The 17,777-nt window shown below is 44.6% G+C and overlaps 2 protein-coding genes across 2 annotated transcripts in view; one reads left to right on the plus strand and one right to left on the minus strand.

Annotated features, from left to right (window-relative positions):
* Positions 1–17,777, minus strand: part of LOC131282406 (phosphopentomutase) — a 52,929-nt gene that overhangs the window by 23,817 nt on the left and 11,335 nt on the right. The gene's annotated exons all lie outside the window — the stretch shown is intronic.
* Positions 1,042–12,331, plus strand: LOC131282409 (START domain-containing protein 10-like). Its single transcript, XM_058311863.1, has 4 exons — positions 1,042–1,333; positions 10,742–10,880; positions 10,981–11,251; positions 11,819–12,331. Exons 1-4 carry the CDS (start codon positions 1,042–1,044, stop codon positions 12,329–12,331), a joined length of 1,215 nt encoding a protein of 404 aa, XP_058167846.1.

Below are 17,777 nucleotides of genomic sequence, written 5' to 3' on the forward strand. Positions count from 1 at the left end.
CACACACGCAGGCACACATTAACACCCCTGTCTGTGCCGCACCTTGCGACAGTCGTGAGCAGCGTTTCACCTTAATGAAGATAATTACATTTAATGCACGCATCGCTAACCAAATTGTCGAAACCCGAATGGCGAGTTACTCAATGTCCCGACCGAAACCCGCCGGTGGGACCATTTGTATTTGTTTGTGTTATTTATTTTCTTTCGGTTCGATCCTCCTCCTTGTGACCTTGCCCAACCGACCGGGTACCCTTTTTTGATTAACCGCGGGTGCCCTCTTTTGGGGATTGGAAATAGCGACGAAAATTATAATTTATTCCAACAACCAATCGATATCGCGCGCTTTCGCTGCGGGTGAGGAAAATATCAAGATGAAAGTAACTCTGTCGCAGGGTGTGTCGGTCCAACGCCACAATGGAGAAGTAGCTTCCCTTCCTTTTTCCTCCTGCACAAATAGAGGAAACGAATTTCCCGGAGCTGCTCCCACGCAACGAAAAAAAAAGAAACGGAACTCAAGAAATACGTCAATCAACTCAGCACTTCAGGAGAAGTCCCTTTTGGAGGAATCGAAATTCGGGAATCTGGCACGGTTGGGGAATTTACCCAGTCCCTAGACTGTAGCGGTGGTGGTGGGTGGGCTTTACCACCCCCAAAAGCGTCTAATAATATCATCCAGCGAATAATGAAGTATCAAGGGAGGGCGGAATGTTGTTGGCGTCACAACGATGGCAGGCGGGAATTAATATCTTAACTCGATTAAGACTTTACGGTGCAACCTCGCCCGGCTCTCTTTTCCTCGCTGCGGCATGGGAGACCTTCCAGCTGGGTATTTATGGTTTGATCGACTCCCCTCCCCCCACCCGCCACCCATCTTCAGGCGCGTCGAAAGATGCGCCATTTCTTGGTGGGAGAATGTTTTTCATTACCATTTCCATCTTCTCTGCTTCTCGGTTTCCTTTCGACGATAGGACTCATCCGGACCCGACCGCCCCCACCCACACCCAGCACCCCAGCGCCACCAACCTCCAATCCGCAAGGCGAATGGCACGAATAGCGGACGACAGTGACTTCGAAGCGCTGAAACGACTGGTCGACAATCACGACGGCTGGACGCTCGAGCTGTCCAAGTCCGACACGCAGGTCTACACGCGACCGGTCGCCGGCTGCAACTTCAACATGGTCAAGATCCACACCGAGTTCGCGGACGTCACGGCCGACGTGGTGTTCGACGTGCTGCACGATCCGGACTACCGGAAGGTCTGGGACTCGCACATGCTGGCGAGCGAGGAGATCGGCATACTCAACGTCAACAATGACGTCGGCTACTACGCAAGTAAGTGCGCCGCTTCACACAGCCGGTTTTAATCGCTTGATTAATGGCCAGGATAGCCCCGGAGGGAGGCGACGAACGCTTACTTCCTGTTGCCGGCGGGTGTCGAGTGTTTGATTACACCCCCGCACTGCGATAAAACGTTCGATAGCACAGTTTGATGAGCGATAAACGAAACACGTTACGTCCCGTTACGCGGCTTTGGCACCCTCGCGCGGCCTACGCATTTTCCTTGACGAAGGGAAGAAAAAAGAAAACCTCATGTCGAAGATAAACAAGGTAGTTGGGTGCGAATGATATCCTCCTTTACAAACCAAAAACAAAAAACGGTGCCGTCACGAATTACTCACCTTAAACACCCTTGTGTATGGTTAGCGCATTACGGGCACCCCGCGGTGTTTATAATACGTCACGAGCGGCCATTTTCATCCTGCTCACACACACACCTATAGACCTTGGCACAAAAAACCCACATCAACCCGGGGCTTTGAGTGATTTTCCCTTTTGCTACGCGTTATCGCCGACCCGCCAAATGTGATAACCGAATCGCGCGGTCGTAAAGCCCACTTTTACCCACATCCGGGGAAAGCTCTTCGGCACCATACTCGTCGACCCCTCGTGGACGTTTTGGGGCCGAGGAAAGGTATCCCGTTATCGCACGTTATACACACCGAATCGCTTTATTTATTCAAATTCCCATTTTACGCCGTCTTGGTCCATTTTCGCGAAAACGGCACGAGATACGTTACCGCCTAATCCGCGCGCTATGTAAAGAGAGAGAGAGAGAGAGAGCGAGAGATGTCCTTGCAGAAACCATTTAGAACCAACGGCCGCGTAAGGGTGGCTTTTTGGTTAAATTAATTTTTCATAACACCCGTTACGGAGTCGGCATACTTCATCAACACATTGACGAAGACCGAAGTGCCGGAACCGGGGCTGTTAGTATGTTACACAGATTTGCAGACCATTAACGGTAGCTCCAACTAGCACTCCATCAACATACGCACACACTCTCGCTCGCTCACTCCGTTTTTCCCACCAAAGATAACGCTCTTAGGCGGCTAATCGGAGTCAACTGCGAAGGTTCTGGGAAAAATCTGCCGCATAAGCTCAACAGGGTGGGTTTAGCTTAGCTTAAGCACTCAGCATAACGATAATTCGTGTAATTAAATGTACGACCCTTTTTGGGGGCGGGGAGGGTTCTCTTTTCATCGGCAGGCACGTGCTGTTGATATTGCCGGGACGATTTGTGGAGGACGATTTTGCGCAACCTCACGTTTACCGGCACGCGTGTGTTTTATGTTGAACCGTTTGATGCAGGGTTGGTTTCAAAATTTTCAACTTTAATTGTACGAGCGTGGAACCAATAAATGGCACGATCCGAGCCTTTTAGGGAAAAGCCACCCCTAAAAGTACCTCATCCGCGGCGTCTCCCTAGTAACTGTCGCTCTCGCTTATCGTTACTTTCCAGCAAATATTTTCTCCGCCAACTTTATAGCACTTTCATTACGCAAATGCTACGGTTATACGTTTGCACAATTGCTCGCTATCAATATCGCTCAAGTGGAACTGCGAACCCTATGCCCCTGCGTTCCCCCCCGGAAAACACACAGGCATCGTGGTTTTAAACACCGTAAGCTCGTCGTTGCTGCAAAATGAGCTACATGTGGCACCGCGTTTGCGGAAGGAACGAGCTCAAGCATCTTACTGTTTCGTCTAAAGTAACCTATTAAGCTTGAAACGCAATTGAAGCGTGGCACGCCGCCGGAAAAAGCCCCACAAACAACCGTGAAGCAGAGGGTTTTCCATCGGCCTTCCGGTTGCGGGTGCTCGCTCGCTTTACGCTTGATTGCGTCAAGCGGGAGTTGTTAATGGTTTCATTTGTGTAGAAAAAAAAGGGAACCAAGCTTGAAAAGGCAGAGTACATGCTGTGTTGTGGGGGTTGTCGCTAAATTTGGTTGTCTTAAGGAAAAGTATTATTTGATAAAATTTTCTGAAAAGCGAGAATGTAAATTTTCCCAGCTGTGTGATTATTATTTCGTAAAATGAACAAAAACGAATAATACTCGCGCGAGTTTCCTGGCATCACGAAATAACCGAACCCCCACACGCTCGGGAAACTTTTGGCCGAATACTTTAACTTATCAGAAAACTTGAAACCGCTCATTACCATATTCTACACATCCTTCGTGCGCGGACCAGCTGAGCAAAAATACTGCACGAGCAACAACGAAGGAGCGGTTGTTTTGATTTGCTTACATTCCGCCTACGCCTGGCAGCGCGTTTTTCTTTCTTCTTCTTGTTCAATGTTTTGTTTCGCTTCAGTCATCCATAAAGATAATAATCAAAATTTCACATCCAAAAAGTCGCAACGACCGCCGAGTCGGGAGCACCATGTGTAAATGCCGCAGTCGATGGTTTGAAGATGTAAATTGGTTTAAATTGCTTCGGATTTTGCTCGACTTGTTTCTTCTCCTTGCCAGCCCGCGGAGTTGGTAACGAACTTTTTTGAGAACACTGTTACAGCATGTACCGTTCTACACGCGGGATACGCACAGGAGTTAGCTACTTCGGCACAAATTTTGCACAACTTTTCACCCTCAAAGCACGGCGAAAGGAAGGTTCCATTATTCTATGCGGAAAATTGATGAATCTTCAGTATTACAAGCACTGGAAGGGCCCGTTATGCTTTTGTCTGTTTTTCTATCTCTCGCTTCGTCGCAGTAGACAGCATCGCTGTAAATGCTGTAAATAAATCCGACTAACAACGAGGCTAATGACAGTAAACAAAGTCGTCCTCTGGCTGCCTGGCAAAGCGATGGGGACAGGATCTTCTTAACCTTTGGGTGTTCGATGTAACGCGAGGTGAATGTCTCCCAACAACTTTTTGATACAACAATTTGAAACAAGAATATTCAATGATCAACTAGGGAAACTTATTATTTATTCTTTTAAAAAAGATACTACTTAGAATACAAATTCGAGATTCATGTGAATTTATATATTTGAAATAGCTTTCAATGAAGAAATTAAAAATAAAGACTCTTTACTTCTAGTTAAAGGTTAACGCCATCCACTTTGTAAAGCAGCCATTCCAGCGTACAAACAGATCAGATTGTATCCCTCGCGACATCCCAAAGATCGCCGGGACCAACGGGTCCAATTTAAGTCGTTCGTTAGACGAAGGAAAATTGATACGACGACCGCCGGGAGAGAGTGTACGAGTGTGCCTCGCTTTTGGGGAAAAACCGTCCCGCAGGCGTTAAGCGGCTAAATTGTTGTGATTCCGTTTTGCCACTGCTTTCTGCCGGCGATCGCCGCATCTGGGGGACGGTTTTCTTGCGAAAAGCCTATTTTTCATATCGCCTGTATGGTATCGCTCCTTTTCGCGGATGCCACACCACTAGCATGCCCCACCATCATCCCGGGGGAGGATAACATCTAAAGTGGTTTCGGCTCAATCTGAGCTTTCGCAGAATGGTTTGATTATTTGCTACCCGTCGGCCGTGTCTCATCCGTGGGACGAAACAAATGAGGTGATGAAAATGTTATCCCCGGTCGACCCATTCACTCAAGCGCATGTTCGAAGGATAAGAAGTGAAATCCCGGATACGGCTCGCTTGATAATTTCCCTCGCTTGTGAAGAAGGTCTAAACAAGAGGCGGGGTGGGTGTAGGAAATTTGACAAACCTTGTTTCCATCCACTCCACGCGTCGAGCAATCGATGCGAAGGAAAACACTCCTCGGCGTTCCGAAACCAGGAAAGTTCCTGCCCTGCCCTGGACGTACAAACGCCCCGAGATGGCTCTAAGACAATATTGAAATATAAACCACCACCAACATCCTCTGGATATTGTCTCTAATTGAAACAAATGCGACTCGTTCCCGCCAGGAAAAGCGATGCTTTTTTACTGTTTTGCTGTCTCGATTTTCCCTCGACTTACTTCCGAGAAAGTTTGGTGGGCGTTCATCGCACCAAGATTAAGATCCTCCGTCCGGTTGGTCAGAGAGGTTGCTGCTTCGCCGGAGTAGAAACGCAATATGGGTTCTGTGAAATGCGATTGATTATTTTCGAGCAAGTGCTCTACTCTACCACTTCCCCAAGTGTTATTGTTTATCGGGAAAAAGTTAAGAGCGGATGCTCCGCTTTTTTCCAGGAAAATAATTAATACGCCCGTTGTTGTTTTGCGCTGCAAATTCCTGTTTCTTCAGCTGTTCATCGCTTTGCAAAGATATATATTTTCATACCTAAAGGAAGTGAGAAAAATATGAACTGATAACGTTATAAAAAATGCATATATAATTTCCACTCAACCGTACATAAATCCCTGTGCGATTAAACATAGCAAAATTGCTCCTGGATTTTACTCAAACGATTGGAGACCGTCATTCGATATAACATCAAAACCATGCGGTACTGGTGCCATCGATGGAAAATGGCGAAGATGTTACAGTGATTTTAATGGAAAATATACACACACACACAATCACCCACAAATCGATCAACTTCTACCGCAGACCAATTGATGATGACTTGCAAAACATAAAAGGATTATTATTTGCCGCAATTTGTGTTCGATTTCTACCCCCTATTCGTTAATTTCCGCCCAGCTCAATGCGGCGGTTCGGAGGGTTTTATGTTTTATTTATGGTTTCCCATTGTTTCAACTCGGTCGAGAAGCTGTCATTAAAAATATCATTACAGTTACATTGACAGTAACTTCCGCTTAAAGTGATCGTACATTGCACCAGCTACTAAAGGGCGGGCAAAGTTGTTTGCTGAAGGGATGAAGTTTATTTCCCGCTCTCTAAATGGCCTTACCCACACTCAGTAAATAGGCTCTCGCACACAGGGCGCACATGTTTCAATGCCCTCCGGAACCCAGATACCAGCTACCCGAAGGACCCTTTGCTAAACCGATTAATGGAGCAAAATATTCTTGGAACCGCTCAAATCTAATAACCACAGCCGAGTTGAGAAGCTGCACGGCACTCCAGCGGGGAAGGAAGGGACACCGAAGGGACCGGATGTGAACCGATGGGGCCGAAGGTTCCCGCCCGCCGGAGTCCGGAGGCGAAGCGAAGCCGTCGAAAACCACAAATTGAATTTACCGCTAGGTAAAGCTCCAGCGTACATCCAGCGAGATTCAGGTTCAAGGTTCGCAAAGGGTCTAGCGAAATCCGACTGTGAAGCAATTTCGGATGGCAGCTTCCGAGGTCCGCAGGGGCGGTTCGCGAAAAGACCGGCGGGTGTGGGGGGGTTGGGAAGGCAGACCCGCGGTACGTTTGATGTTGGTTTGCAGATGTCGAAGTATGTCGGCCCGAAAAGACGACACCGATGGAAAACGGGGCCGTATTCGTCGGAGTACTAATTGATCACCGTGCAGAGGAGTGGTCCGATTGGTCTTACGGAAGTTCCGCTTTTCATGTCGAAGTTGTAACGACCGCGGCAAAATAGAAAGCAATTCCATGCCGATGTCATTTAAATTTCAAATATTCTGATTCAGGTTCGATCGGTAGGATTGAGAGAGGTTTGATTTCGAGGTAATGAAACAACGCCACCGAAAAAAAAGAATTCGTGGAAATTCATGTGCGTGGACATTTGCTGTGATTGAAAATTTGATGGAAAACTGGAAAATGGTGAAATATAAAACGATCATTCAAACATCCATATTATGACGAAGAATACATGTTTGCGATCTTCGAACTTTTTACACTTTTCAATAAGAAATATCGCCTAAAAATGGTCTGCTTGATGCTAGCCATATCCGAAGATTAATTGTTTTCAAATTCTGCACTTATCGAATGGAACATTTGTTCAATTTAAAAACGCTTCGAAAACAAGCTCAAATTAAATTCCCTTCGAAATATCACCGGCTGGTTTCGTCTCGCGAAAAAAAAATACACCACAACATAAAGCGGAGAAAGAAATGAAAACTCCAAAAAATGAAATAACGCTGCAAGAAAACTCTTCTGGTCTCCGTGAGGCCATTTTTCTTCCGGACCACCGGAAGCTTCTATCCCATTTCACACCATTTCCATTGCTGTTTTCCTTAGCTTGCACATTTTTTTTTGTTGTGGGTTTGGTTAGCTCGTGCTACTCCCTAATGCAGTGAACTGGTAATAAAAGAGAAAAGTTTGGCATCTTTCCCTCATCCGCCACTCGCGCCCATCCGTCACCACACGCCGGGTCGAGTGGAGATATATCCGATTGCCTCTCCGGGGGCATAATATTTCACTTTTCAAGCGGATTAGCATCGGTTTCATATTTCCATCCACTTTGCATTCCCGTCTCATTTCGCAAGCACTTGCTAGCGAAAGGGGGAAGGGGGAGGAGGAGGATGAGGGGGACATGAGGTTTCAGTTGCGGGTGGTTTCTATTTTCCTTTTCCACTCTACTTGTGGTGTTGATCAGGGGAACGGCGTGTTTTTTTTTCCAAAAGTATTGCCATCATATTAGCATACCAATAACCCCGTGGGATGGAAAACGTTTGGGGGATGCAAAACTGTCACAAAAATGAAAATAATTACGAATTAATGGAGAAATTTTCATAACAACAAAATGCTTCTAGTCCTTCTACCTACGGCTAATCTAAGTTCCGACTCGTTCTTCATTGCAACTCATCCAGATAATCCGGTACACATCCTGTTAATCTTGAATGCTTCCAAAACAGATCCGCCCCTGGCTTGAAGTTGGAAGTCGCAAAATAAAACACATATAACGAGTCACGATTGTCGGTGGGCTGGTGCTCGAAAAAAAAAAAAGGCTGTCGTGCACCAAAGTAAGGTCGCTTTTCCCTCGCGGGACATTTGCGACGGCGAAATAAAAGTTGAACGTCCGCATGTCATAATTTAAAACTTTGACGATATAACTTTTATTTTATCGTTTCACTTTTTCGGGGCGCCCAAATATATTTTCTAACACGTGGAAATTACATGATAATAATTGGTCACGGGGCATTCTGAAAGATTTATTATCAAGAAAACATTACTCCAAGTATAAAAGTAAAATAGAATTATCAACCATTACTTTAAGCAACAATAAATATTACACTTTAATACAAACATTCTCGTTACGAATGCTCCATCAAACTTGTGAAAATTCCGCAAAAGGGTCTAATTGCAAATATTTGACGGATGTTTCTCACACTCCACCGCTTTTTCCCCATCGAGAACATCAATCGACAAAAACAGTTTAACGAGCCCAACCCTCTGCTTGGGAGCAGCACCGCTCCTGACCTAGCCAAACAATTTCCCCCTGGCAAGCTGTTTTCTAAGTAATTTAATCTAGTCCCGCATACCGCTCACCCTTCGCAGAAATCAACCCCTCGTTTCCATTGCCCCTCCTGCGGTCGAAATATTCATACTTTTCGATATTTTCTCGACTCCACATCTTCGCATACTACTCCCACGGCACTCATTAGGGTGCAAAAATCTCAAACATATTTTCAACCGGTTTACATCGTTTACCTCAAGAGTGCCGGGGCAAGGTGGGTGATGAAAAACATTTCACGAGTTTATTAAAGCTCGATGTAGCACGCCACTCGCCGTGGGACTAAAGTATATATCCTGGGTCTCCGTGAGTGTTTATTTGCGCCTGCGGTGTTTTTCGAGTGGCAAGGTGAAGGAAAACAAGGGACAAAACACGTAACACAGCAATTGAAGTATGGCTCCATGGATCTGGGGCACAAAAATTAAATACCATTTACTCGCCGCCACGTTATTGGCTGGTCAGTGGAGGGATTTTTTTACTTCTAGAAGTTTTGTTGAACATTTTATGTTCGTACAGAAAATAAACTATGGCAGCGAAGGCAAACACGTGCAAAGTAAAATATACCATCCGTCCAGTGCACTTTCAATTTGTACTGAAAAGAGTATTTTTAATTGCCTTGATAAAATAGAAAGAACAACGAAAACAATGATTTGTTTCAACACAGTCGCATAGCCATTTAAGTGGAATGCATTTATGCATGTTACTTTAGACACAGACGGTTTTATTCCGTTTTGTTTCTGTTTTAAACATAAAACGGTCCGTTCCTGCGGTATTCATGAGAAATTATATACCTTTATGATTATGCACATACTAATAAACCGACGGCGATATTTGAGAACCGTTTTTCGAGCAATATATACCAGATGCTTGCCAACGACAAGGACCCCACCGACGACGGGACGACATAAAGTGTGGAATTGATTTTTTACGATATTTAATTTCGTTTTCCCACCCGTATTTCGCCTTCAATTTTATCCAGTCAATATTAAAGCTTACAGCAAGGGAAACAAATTTACGGAATTTCGAGCAATGTAAGCGAGCGCCTTTCTATTAACAGCACCGTATAGCACCTTTTATTATACCGATGGAATATTGTTGGCGCTGGGGCGTTCAACCGCATAACTTTTCACCTGTCGAGGGAAATCCGAGCACGTCTCTTCGAGCTCCATTCGCTCTTGCCTTTGCTTTACCTCCACCTCGCTCCTATACACGATGTACTGCATGGTATTAAATTAATTAGAATTCTCTCGTGCAAAACAAAGGAAATAAAAAAGAAAGAACTGACCGTTCTTAGATCATGTCCTGGCGAAAGGGCCGTGGTAGGGGCCACGGGTGTGCATTGTAAATTCATGTTTCATCCGAGGAGGGAGTCCCCGATGCCGGTGACTGCATGCCAAACAGCGTGCGCGTATAAAAGGACAAGCAAGAATATTTTGCATTCAGTGAGTAATGGACCGTGGCATATAGAACATTTGTTCTCTGGGGATGTTTGGATGGAAAAAGGAATAGAACCATCCATTTTATGAATATTGAACCATTTCAATGACTGCCACACCAAAGGGAACAATTGTGTTCGTCGTATGCACAGCTAGAGCGACTCATAGATGGAAATTTCTATGTAGAGAAACTGTGTTTCATTTTTTCGAATTTCATTATTAAAAAACCCCATGTTGATATCCTAAATATTGTTTGAGTTTAGGATTTGTTTTATATAAGATTGATAGTCCGTAATGTATCATTGCTTTTTGAAATACTATAAGGCAGCTGAGGATGTCTCTTTTGAAGAATGTTCAATCATTGATACCATCTATCGTGGAAAACTGCATCAAAAGCGATTCCGGATGGCATTTCTTTTTACGGGTGCACATTTATCAAGCTCGCATTTCCTCTACTGTTCATCTTTGAACTCATATTAGTTTACGGGCTACCGAGTTCCAAAGGGACACGCTTCATTTTGCACCCGTTCACTTGAGATTTCGAAGAGTACGAATAGCAAACCGGCTTCGCCCCCATTGTTGAAGGGACCGCTCCTTTATCAGCCCTTTTCTCGCTTTGTCCGGTGTCACCCAACCAAACGCAACCCCTCTTCCATGGCACTGCAGTAGGTAACAGTGTTGCGATTCGTTTTTTCTTTTCAGTGTCCTGTCCGCCACCGCTGAAGCCTCGGGATTTCGTCCTGCAACGGTCCTGGCTCGACACCGGTCCCCAGGGCGAACAGATGCTCCTTTCGCGCTCGGTCCCGCACAAGAACTACCCACCCAAGAAGGGCTACGTACGGTAAGGATGGGCGGAGCAGCCATACGTACGCTGCAAGCTATGCTGGAATGTGTGTTTCATTGAATTTGTCTTGCCATGCGTGTTCTCTTGCATCACTCAGCGCGATGTCGTACATCACCGGGTTCGTGTTGCGGACGAAGGAAAACTCAAAGACTGGCTGTATACTTAAGTACGTAGCGCACTGCGATCCGCAGGGTACGCTGCCACCCTGGCTCGTGAACAAGGTAACGCACACGCTCGGCCCACGCATGGTGAAGGACCTCAAGAAGGCTGCCCTCGGATACGCCGGCTGGAAGCAAACGCAACCGCACCTGCGGAAACCGTGGCGCTTCCCGGAGGAAATTCGTTGTCCCAGGATATCCATTGATGATGTAAGTCTTAGGCGTAAACATAGTAAGATATTTATTTCATTTTGAATTTCTCTTTCATAAAAGTTAAGCAAACATCCCTTTGGCGGGCAACGTTTTTCCGTTCAACAAATTGATTAAATTGATTAAATTTGTTTTATAATCCAAACAAAAGCAATTTGCAATATTTTTTTCATCATAGATATAGGTATAGAAAATTATTAATTTGTTTGTAATGAATGCAGAATAAGTACAAAGTTTATTTAATTTAATTTGGCCAGTACCATATTGAATAATTTTTGAAAATTTGAACGAAAACCGATGACTATTACTACCGATATATTGTTTTTGTTTCCGCAACAAGACTTCAATTCTTTCATATGTTTGTTAAATAATATTATTTTGTACTTGATGGATGCCTGATCGGTTCAACATCGATTTTATCCTAAAATATGGCCGCAAAAGCGGCATTTTACTGGTATCTTATCTTACCCCACTTTCCTCTACACTTGAATATAATAGAAACAAAAATCGCATAAAAAGAATTGCTACACGAGGGCTAATAAAATTTTTATTTCTTGCATTTTCTAGTGCCTTGACACGACGGCCGGACCAGTAGCACTTCCTCCAGCGTTAGGATCGGCAATGGTCCTGCCACAGAAACCCCAACAGACCAACAGCGGTAGCCAATCGCAACCGGTGCAAACCACCACGCAACGAAAGCTCCCTCAGCTGAAGACACAAACCAACGGCCGCGTGCTACCGATACTGCATAAAAAAGCGCAATCGACACCCGCCTCGCCGGTGGTGGAGGAGCCCAAATTTCTGCGCCGGGAAGATTCGAAGGACATCAAGCTGGACGCCAAAGAGGGCAAGAAAAAAACGAAGGACACCAAGGACGCCAAAGGTGCCGGCAAGGACGATAACGCTCCGAAGAGCATCAAGGAGCTGGAGAAGGAAGCGAAGGCAGCGGCAAAGGAGAGCAAAAAGTTGAGCAAAGCGGCCGCCAAGGAGGCCGCCGCAGCCGAGAGTGCGCTGGCGAAGAAGGACAAGAAGGAGAAGGGACTGACCAAGCGGCGGTCACTGTTGAATCTTAAGTTTTAGATGGAAGTACGGGACGGGTGGGAGGTTCCAAACGCGGAGATGAGGGCAGACTTGAATAGGATCTTCATATCGTTTAAGCTCCTAACAGTATTATGAAGCATCGAAGGAGAACATAAAACGCACACGGTGGGACACGTGCCGGCGAAGCAAAATAGCATCATTGTCCCGGTGGAAGCCACCGAATGTGACGACCGTGTTAAGAATTTGACCGCAAACGTAAAACAATAATTGAATGATACGACATATTTCACCCGGGGGAATATTTTATTATAAAATACCTGTTACGATTTCTACTGAGAAAAACTACGGAAAAAACAATCAACTGTTGGAGTGAGTGTGTTTGTGGGTTAGTTAACCGTTAGCAATATTTTGTTTATTCAATCACTTTTCTATTCCTTTTTCTAACCAAGAGAACTGTTCCTTAGCATCTACGAAATGCCGTTTCATCCCATTTACCACAATGCGCCTACACTACAATTGTCTCGCAAACCCAAACACATTAGCATATTAAATGTAGTTCATTGCACACAATTAATTGAAGTAATTATAATACTTTGAGAATATTAGCTTTTCTTTGGAAGAGAAACTCTTATCGGGTATCAAAACATTTTACATTTTTCACCCGAATGCTTAAAGTTTACGGTTCTACAGTATGTCCTGCAAACAGAAGTGTACAGAAATATCCATCGAATGAATATTATAGTGTAAAATAGCGAAACTCTGATCTCGTGCAAAGCCACAAATGTAAATGTTGTTAGCAAAACAAGACGAATAAACCCCTGTAAATGTTGTTTGAACGTAGTAAAAAAAAATAAACGCAAACAAACGAACAAACCCAAACAGCCATCGGAATACAAAGTGATAACATACTTAGAAACCTGGTCAACCCGTTAAACTGCAAAATACGGTTGCGAGGTGCCATAAAGTGTAATAATTATTGCCGTTACTTTCGAGTGAGACGCGCATTTGTAGCGTATAATAAAATAATATAAAACACTTGTCCTGGTGAGGTTTATGTCCACCAAGCGCTATCAGCGCGGAGGTTGGATCAGCATTCCACTATAGGAAGATCAGCGGAATGTTAGATAAGCTCCCAGCGAGCGTCAAAGCAAAGATAACCGAGACGATCCACAACAAGGAACTAAGACTTTTCTCCTAGTATTACAACAACATGAAGAACTAAACCAAAAGAAACGAAAACTAGCATGTGTAAAACCCCCCTTCCTGAGGCCTTTCTCTCACCCCAAATTAACTTTTCTCTACTGATAAAGATAAAATTACAATTTAACAAATGTTTCGTGCATCAGACTCGAGGCAAAATGTCTGGCCGAAGTGTGGGCACCCAAACGACGCGATAGTTAGGAGCTAAATAAATATAAAAAGATAAACATATTCGTAAGACCAAGTAAATACCAAGTGTTGGTAAATAGAGACACACTTGAGACACAAACCAATTAACACTACAGCGTTGTGACTAGTGGGAAAAACAAACGGAGAAGCCCTAAACGTTTGGATGAAATTTGCCCGACATGACTGTTACTGTACTGTAGATCTTCTATCGCCAATTAGGATGAAACACTAGCGTACCAACAAGGGTATCCCGGAGTTGGCGTACCAAAACGTAACGCAACGGAGTCAATGAGCGAAAGACCACGAACGGACGCAATCGTTGTATTGTGTTCTTGTTGGCAGATGTTGCTTTTTTCTAATTCACTCTCTTCAAACGACACAAGGAAACGTTAATTTCTAAGCTACCGTAAGTGTATGTGTGTGCGTGTGCGTATCTGTAAATGTGTGTAATTTGAATGTGCATTACCAACGTGTAGTGAATAGGATGCAGGTGACTGAATGCTCGGATGTAAACAAATGTGGGACAGGGAAGGAGGGCAGGCAATGGACCGAAAACGGATCACGTTGGTTGTTGGAAAGTTGTTCGTTGTTTGGAACAGGTATAAACCATTTTTTACACAGTGGGAAACTGTGGGAAAACCGGTCATTACTGTAGTTACGTTGGAATTGTAGGTTGTTAAAATAAACGAAATATCATACGAAACTGAATGTGTTTTTATTTAGCTGTTTCTTCCCAGTTTTCATCAGCCGGAAAGAGTATTTTCTTTTTTAACACATTAAATTACCAAACAAGCGTATTTTTACATCATCCGTCCACACCAAACAAATATTCATTGGGCAGCGAGCGGAAGGACTAGCATATTTACATGCAAAAACGACGCTATTCTTATCGAGACAACAAATCATTCTATCGACAGCCTTATTTTACCCCAGAGCGTGCCGGCGTACAGTTTGAATGATGGAGCATTTTCCAGAATAAACGATCGTACCGTGGGGTACCCAGAACTCCGCTTAGGTTGATGTTTCTAGCCACTTATCGACCAACATGTATCAATTGATTCGCTCCACTGGCGGCCAAAGTGAAGGGTTTAATTTATTGTGCCGATTCGAACTGGTTTTGTCGAAGCGAAATATCAAACGGAAATAGGGCAAGAGGGATAAATTTATTTAAAATGATATATCAGGTAAACAACATTAGCGATTTATCGGTTGGCAAGTTCAATCCACTTATGTTAAATTTTTTTAACAACGTTTTTTATCATTCAGAGTACCTCACTTTGTGCAGCAACTGACTTAGGTCAGCACAGATCTTAAATAATACGCTTCAATTCAACTCCAGAAACAAAAACCTAAACAAAATGAATAACAATGATCAAATAAAAATCAAATAAAGCAAAAAAAAAACTACTTCTTACGAGAATTGCAAACAAATGTTATCGTATGGATAGCTTTGTGTAGCATTCAAAACAAAGAAGTCCAAAGTAATGCAATAATTAACATAAAAGTTACACTCATAAAATATTTCTAGTTGAAACGGTAGTTTAGAGTAGTTAAGTACTGGCAGCATTTGACATTATGCACTAACGGCATCAACTTTCCACTGCGAAACAAACGATTTAATTTGAAAATGGAGGGAAAATCAATGAAAAGTACCAAGAATTGCTTTAAGCAGATTTTTTCGTCCAAAAGTTCAGGATCTTAATAAACAAATTACAACCAGTTTATTCGATCACCAACTTTAAAAATTGAAAGCGCTGCTTTTTTGTCGGGCACAATTGATAGCCAGCCCTATCTCCCTGCAGACACTAAAACCCGACGTCGGAGGACTTTATCGGGAGGCAATAAAACTGCAACCCTACTAGTTTTCCGCCGGACGCCGGGAAAACCCGTGCGTACAGCCACACTGTGGCGCAAATGGACGCAAATCGGGCCATATCGTCTTTCTCGAATCGTTGCCATGCTGGGTTCGCTGGCGCGGATACCAAAGAGCGGGTGAGGCGGCTACGCCACGCCGTTTTAGTTTTTTCTTCGCTGTGCACTTTTCGCCCTCTGCGCAGGCGAAACCCCGCTGTAGTGGAAGTGGCGCGAAAAGTGTGTGTGGCGAAAAACGGGCTGTTGACAGGCGAACTCTGCGGCACCATATATCCTGGATGCTCCAGGGCGCTACAGTACTCCGGCGACAATCAACAGGTCCGGATCTTCGGGCAGTGCGCGCACAAGGTCCCGATCGCACGGTGGCCGGAGGCGCCAAGGAAAGGAGAAGATATACACACCGTTTTATATGGCCTCCGCCATGTGCCACCGGTGATACGCACCGAGCTCATCCGCGTCGTGGATAAGCACGGAGGAAAGATATGTGACGGCGCGAGTGAGTGGAATCATATTTCATCCGATTATCAACGGGACGGTCCGTGATGCTGTTGGTGGTTAAAATCCACTCCCAAGACACCCTTCGGCTGCCCCAAACTAGCAGAACCAGCTGCTCCGATCATGACAGTGAAGTGTGCCAAACGGTGCCACGTTGAAATGTGTCATACCGTCGGTTCCGTGTTAATTAGTTCCGCCACCAAATGATATCGTTACCGATTGCCCTAAGTAATTTACAAGTGACAAGGTTTTCAACCGGATTTCAGCACCTGATGGAGCTGCAAATCGTTGCTTGATCCAAATCCCGCGAGATGTAGACGGTCAGTGCGCGCCAGGCATCTACTTTTGAGGTCGGAAAGAACAGATCTCGGAACGGTCGAGTGCTTTATCGAGGAGTGTGCTCGTTTGACCAAGTGTACGCAGTTTGTGGCGGGAATCAGATGAAGATGATGTCCACACGGGACACGGAAAGTGTCGAAGAGCGGTCACCTCTGGACGAGCAGTCGAGTCCCTTCGGACCGGCGGTAGTGGTACCGTCGCGCGGGCACCGTTCTGCACCCGGAAGCGGTGGTCGGTGCCGGAAACGGCTGCTGCATCTCGGCGACACGTTGCTTTCGCTGTTCGTCATCACGCCGCTAGCGGTGGCCCACTGGCGGGGCACCTGGGGCTACATGGATCTCCACCGGCCGCACTTTCCCGGCTGGCTGTGCTTCGTGCTCGGCGCCACCCTGCACACCACCTTTGCGCTGCTCCGCGAGCCACTGAATGCGGGGCTGGCGTTGGCCCAGAGCGCACCGAGGAGTCGCACCGGAACCGTCAAGCGGTGGCTGGTGAACCGGGTGTACACCTATGCGTTCAGCATGGGCTGCCTGATGCACTGGCGGGGCGGCTGGGAGGTGATGGTGTCGTACTTCGGTGAGTGTCGCAGTGTCACGTGTTTTGTGTGCCGGTCTTTCGTCTAAAGTCAAAAACCCGTTTGCGAGCACGCAGTCGAAGAATGTGGTACGGTTGACCGGCCTCGAGGCGTTCCATTTACAATTGCTAATGATCTGCTAATCGGTTGAGTGCAATCTAATAGGGCTGATTATAAAAATCACCTTCCATTACTGGACCGGTGGAGCTTTTCTCATGAGAAAGATGCAGTTCTATTAGCAAAGACCCACATTTCCTATGATCGAAAGTGTTTGGATACAGTGAATTAAAACATTCTCGCATAGTATAGTTTATCTTTTCTTTTAGATATACCGCAATTAAAAATATATTTTATTTTTGGACGTACAAACACCTACCCATTATTTTAAACAATTTTAATAATAGCAAACCCTTTTGGACAGAATTTATCTATGTAGTATTTATTTTATTGTTGAAAATTAATTGAACTTGAAATATGTAATTATTACACTCTCTAGCTTTATGTTTATAAGTCCTTTTGTCATAAACAAATCAAAGCTACATTCATTTCATACATCTACTTCAGTTACATCAAGTTACAGCTGATGCTCTTATTTTACTTGTTGCATAAACATCAGCATCACCAATCTTAAATTTTGTTGGTAGATCTTCAAAATTATTTACAACCACCAAAGGGCTGAACAAAATTTGAATCTAACAATTTCTACATATTATTTAATATGTATTTTAATGAAAGCCGAAAGAAAATATATCATTGAACAGATAGGAACGCACAAATTGGTACAAAATAACTAATTTTGAATCTGATATCAGTGTG

This window comes from Anopheles ziemanni, chromosome 2 (genome assembly GCF_943734765.1).
Source record: "Anopheles ziemanni chromosome 2, idAnoZiCoDA_A2_x.2, whole genome shotgun sequence".
Classification (NCBI taxonomy): domain Eukaryota; kingdom Metazoa; phylum Arthropoda; class Insecta; order Diptera; family Culicidae; genus Anopheles; species Anopheles ziemanni.

Bases quoted from the DNA above. Each gene is read 5' to 3' on its own strand.
- LOC131282409 (XM_058311863.1), top strand. From the start codon at position 1,042: ATGGCACGAATAGCGGACGACAGTGACTTCGAAGCGCTGAAACGACTG. The intron at 1,334-10,741 runs GTAAGTGCGCCG...TTTTCTTTTCAG, and splicing joins TGACGTCGGCTACTACGCAA to TGTCCTGTCCGCCACCGCTG. The intron at 10,881-10,980 runs GTAAGGATGGGC...TGCATCACTCAG, and splicing joins CCCAAGAAGGGCTACGTACG to CGCGATGTCGTACATCACCG.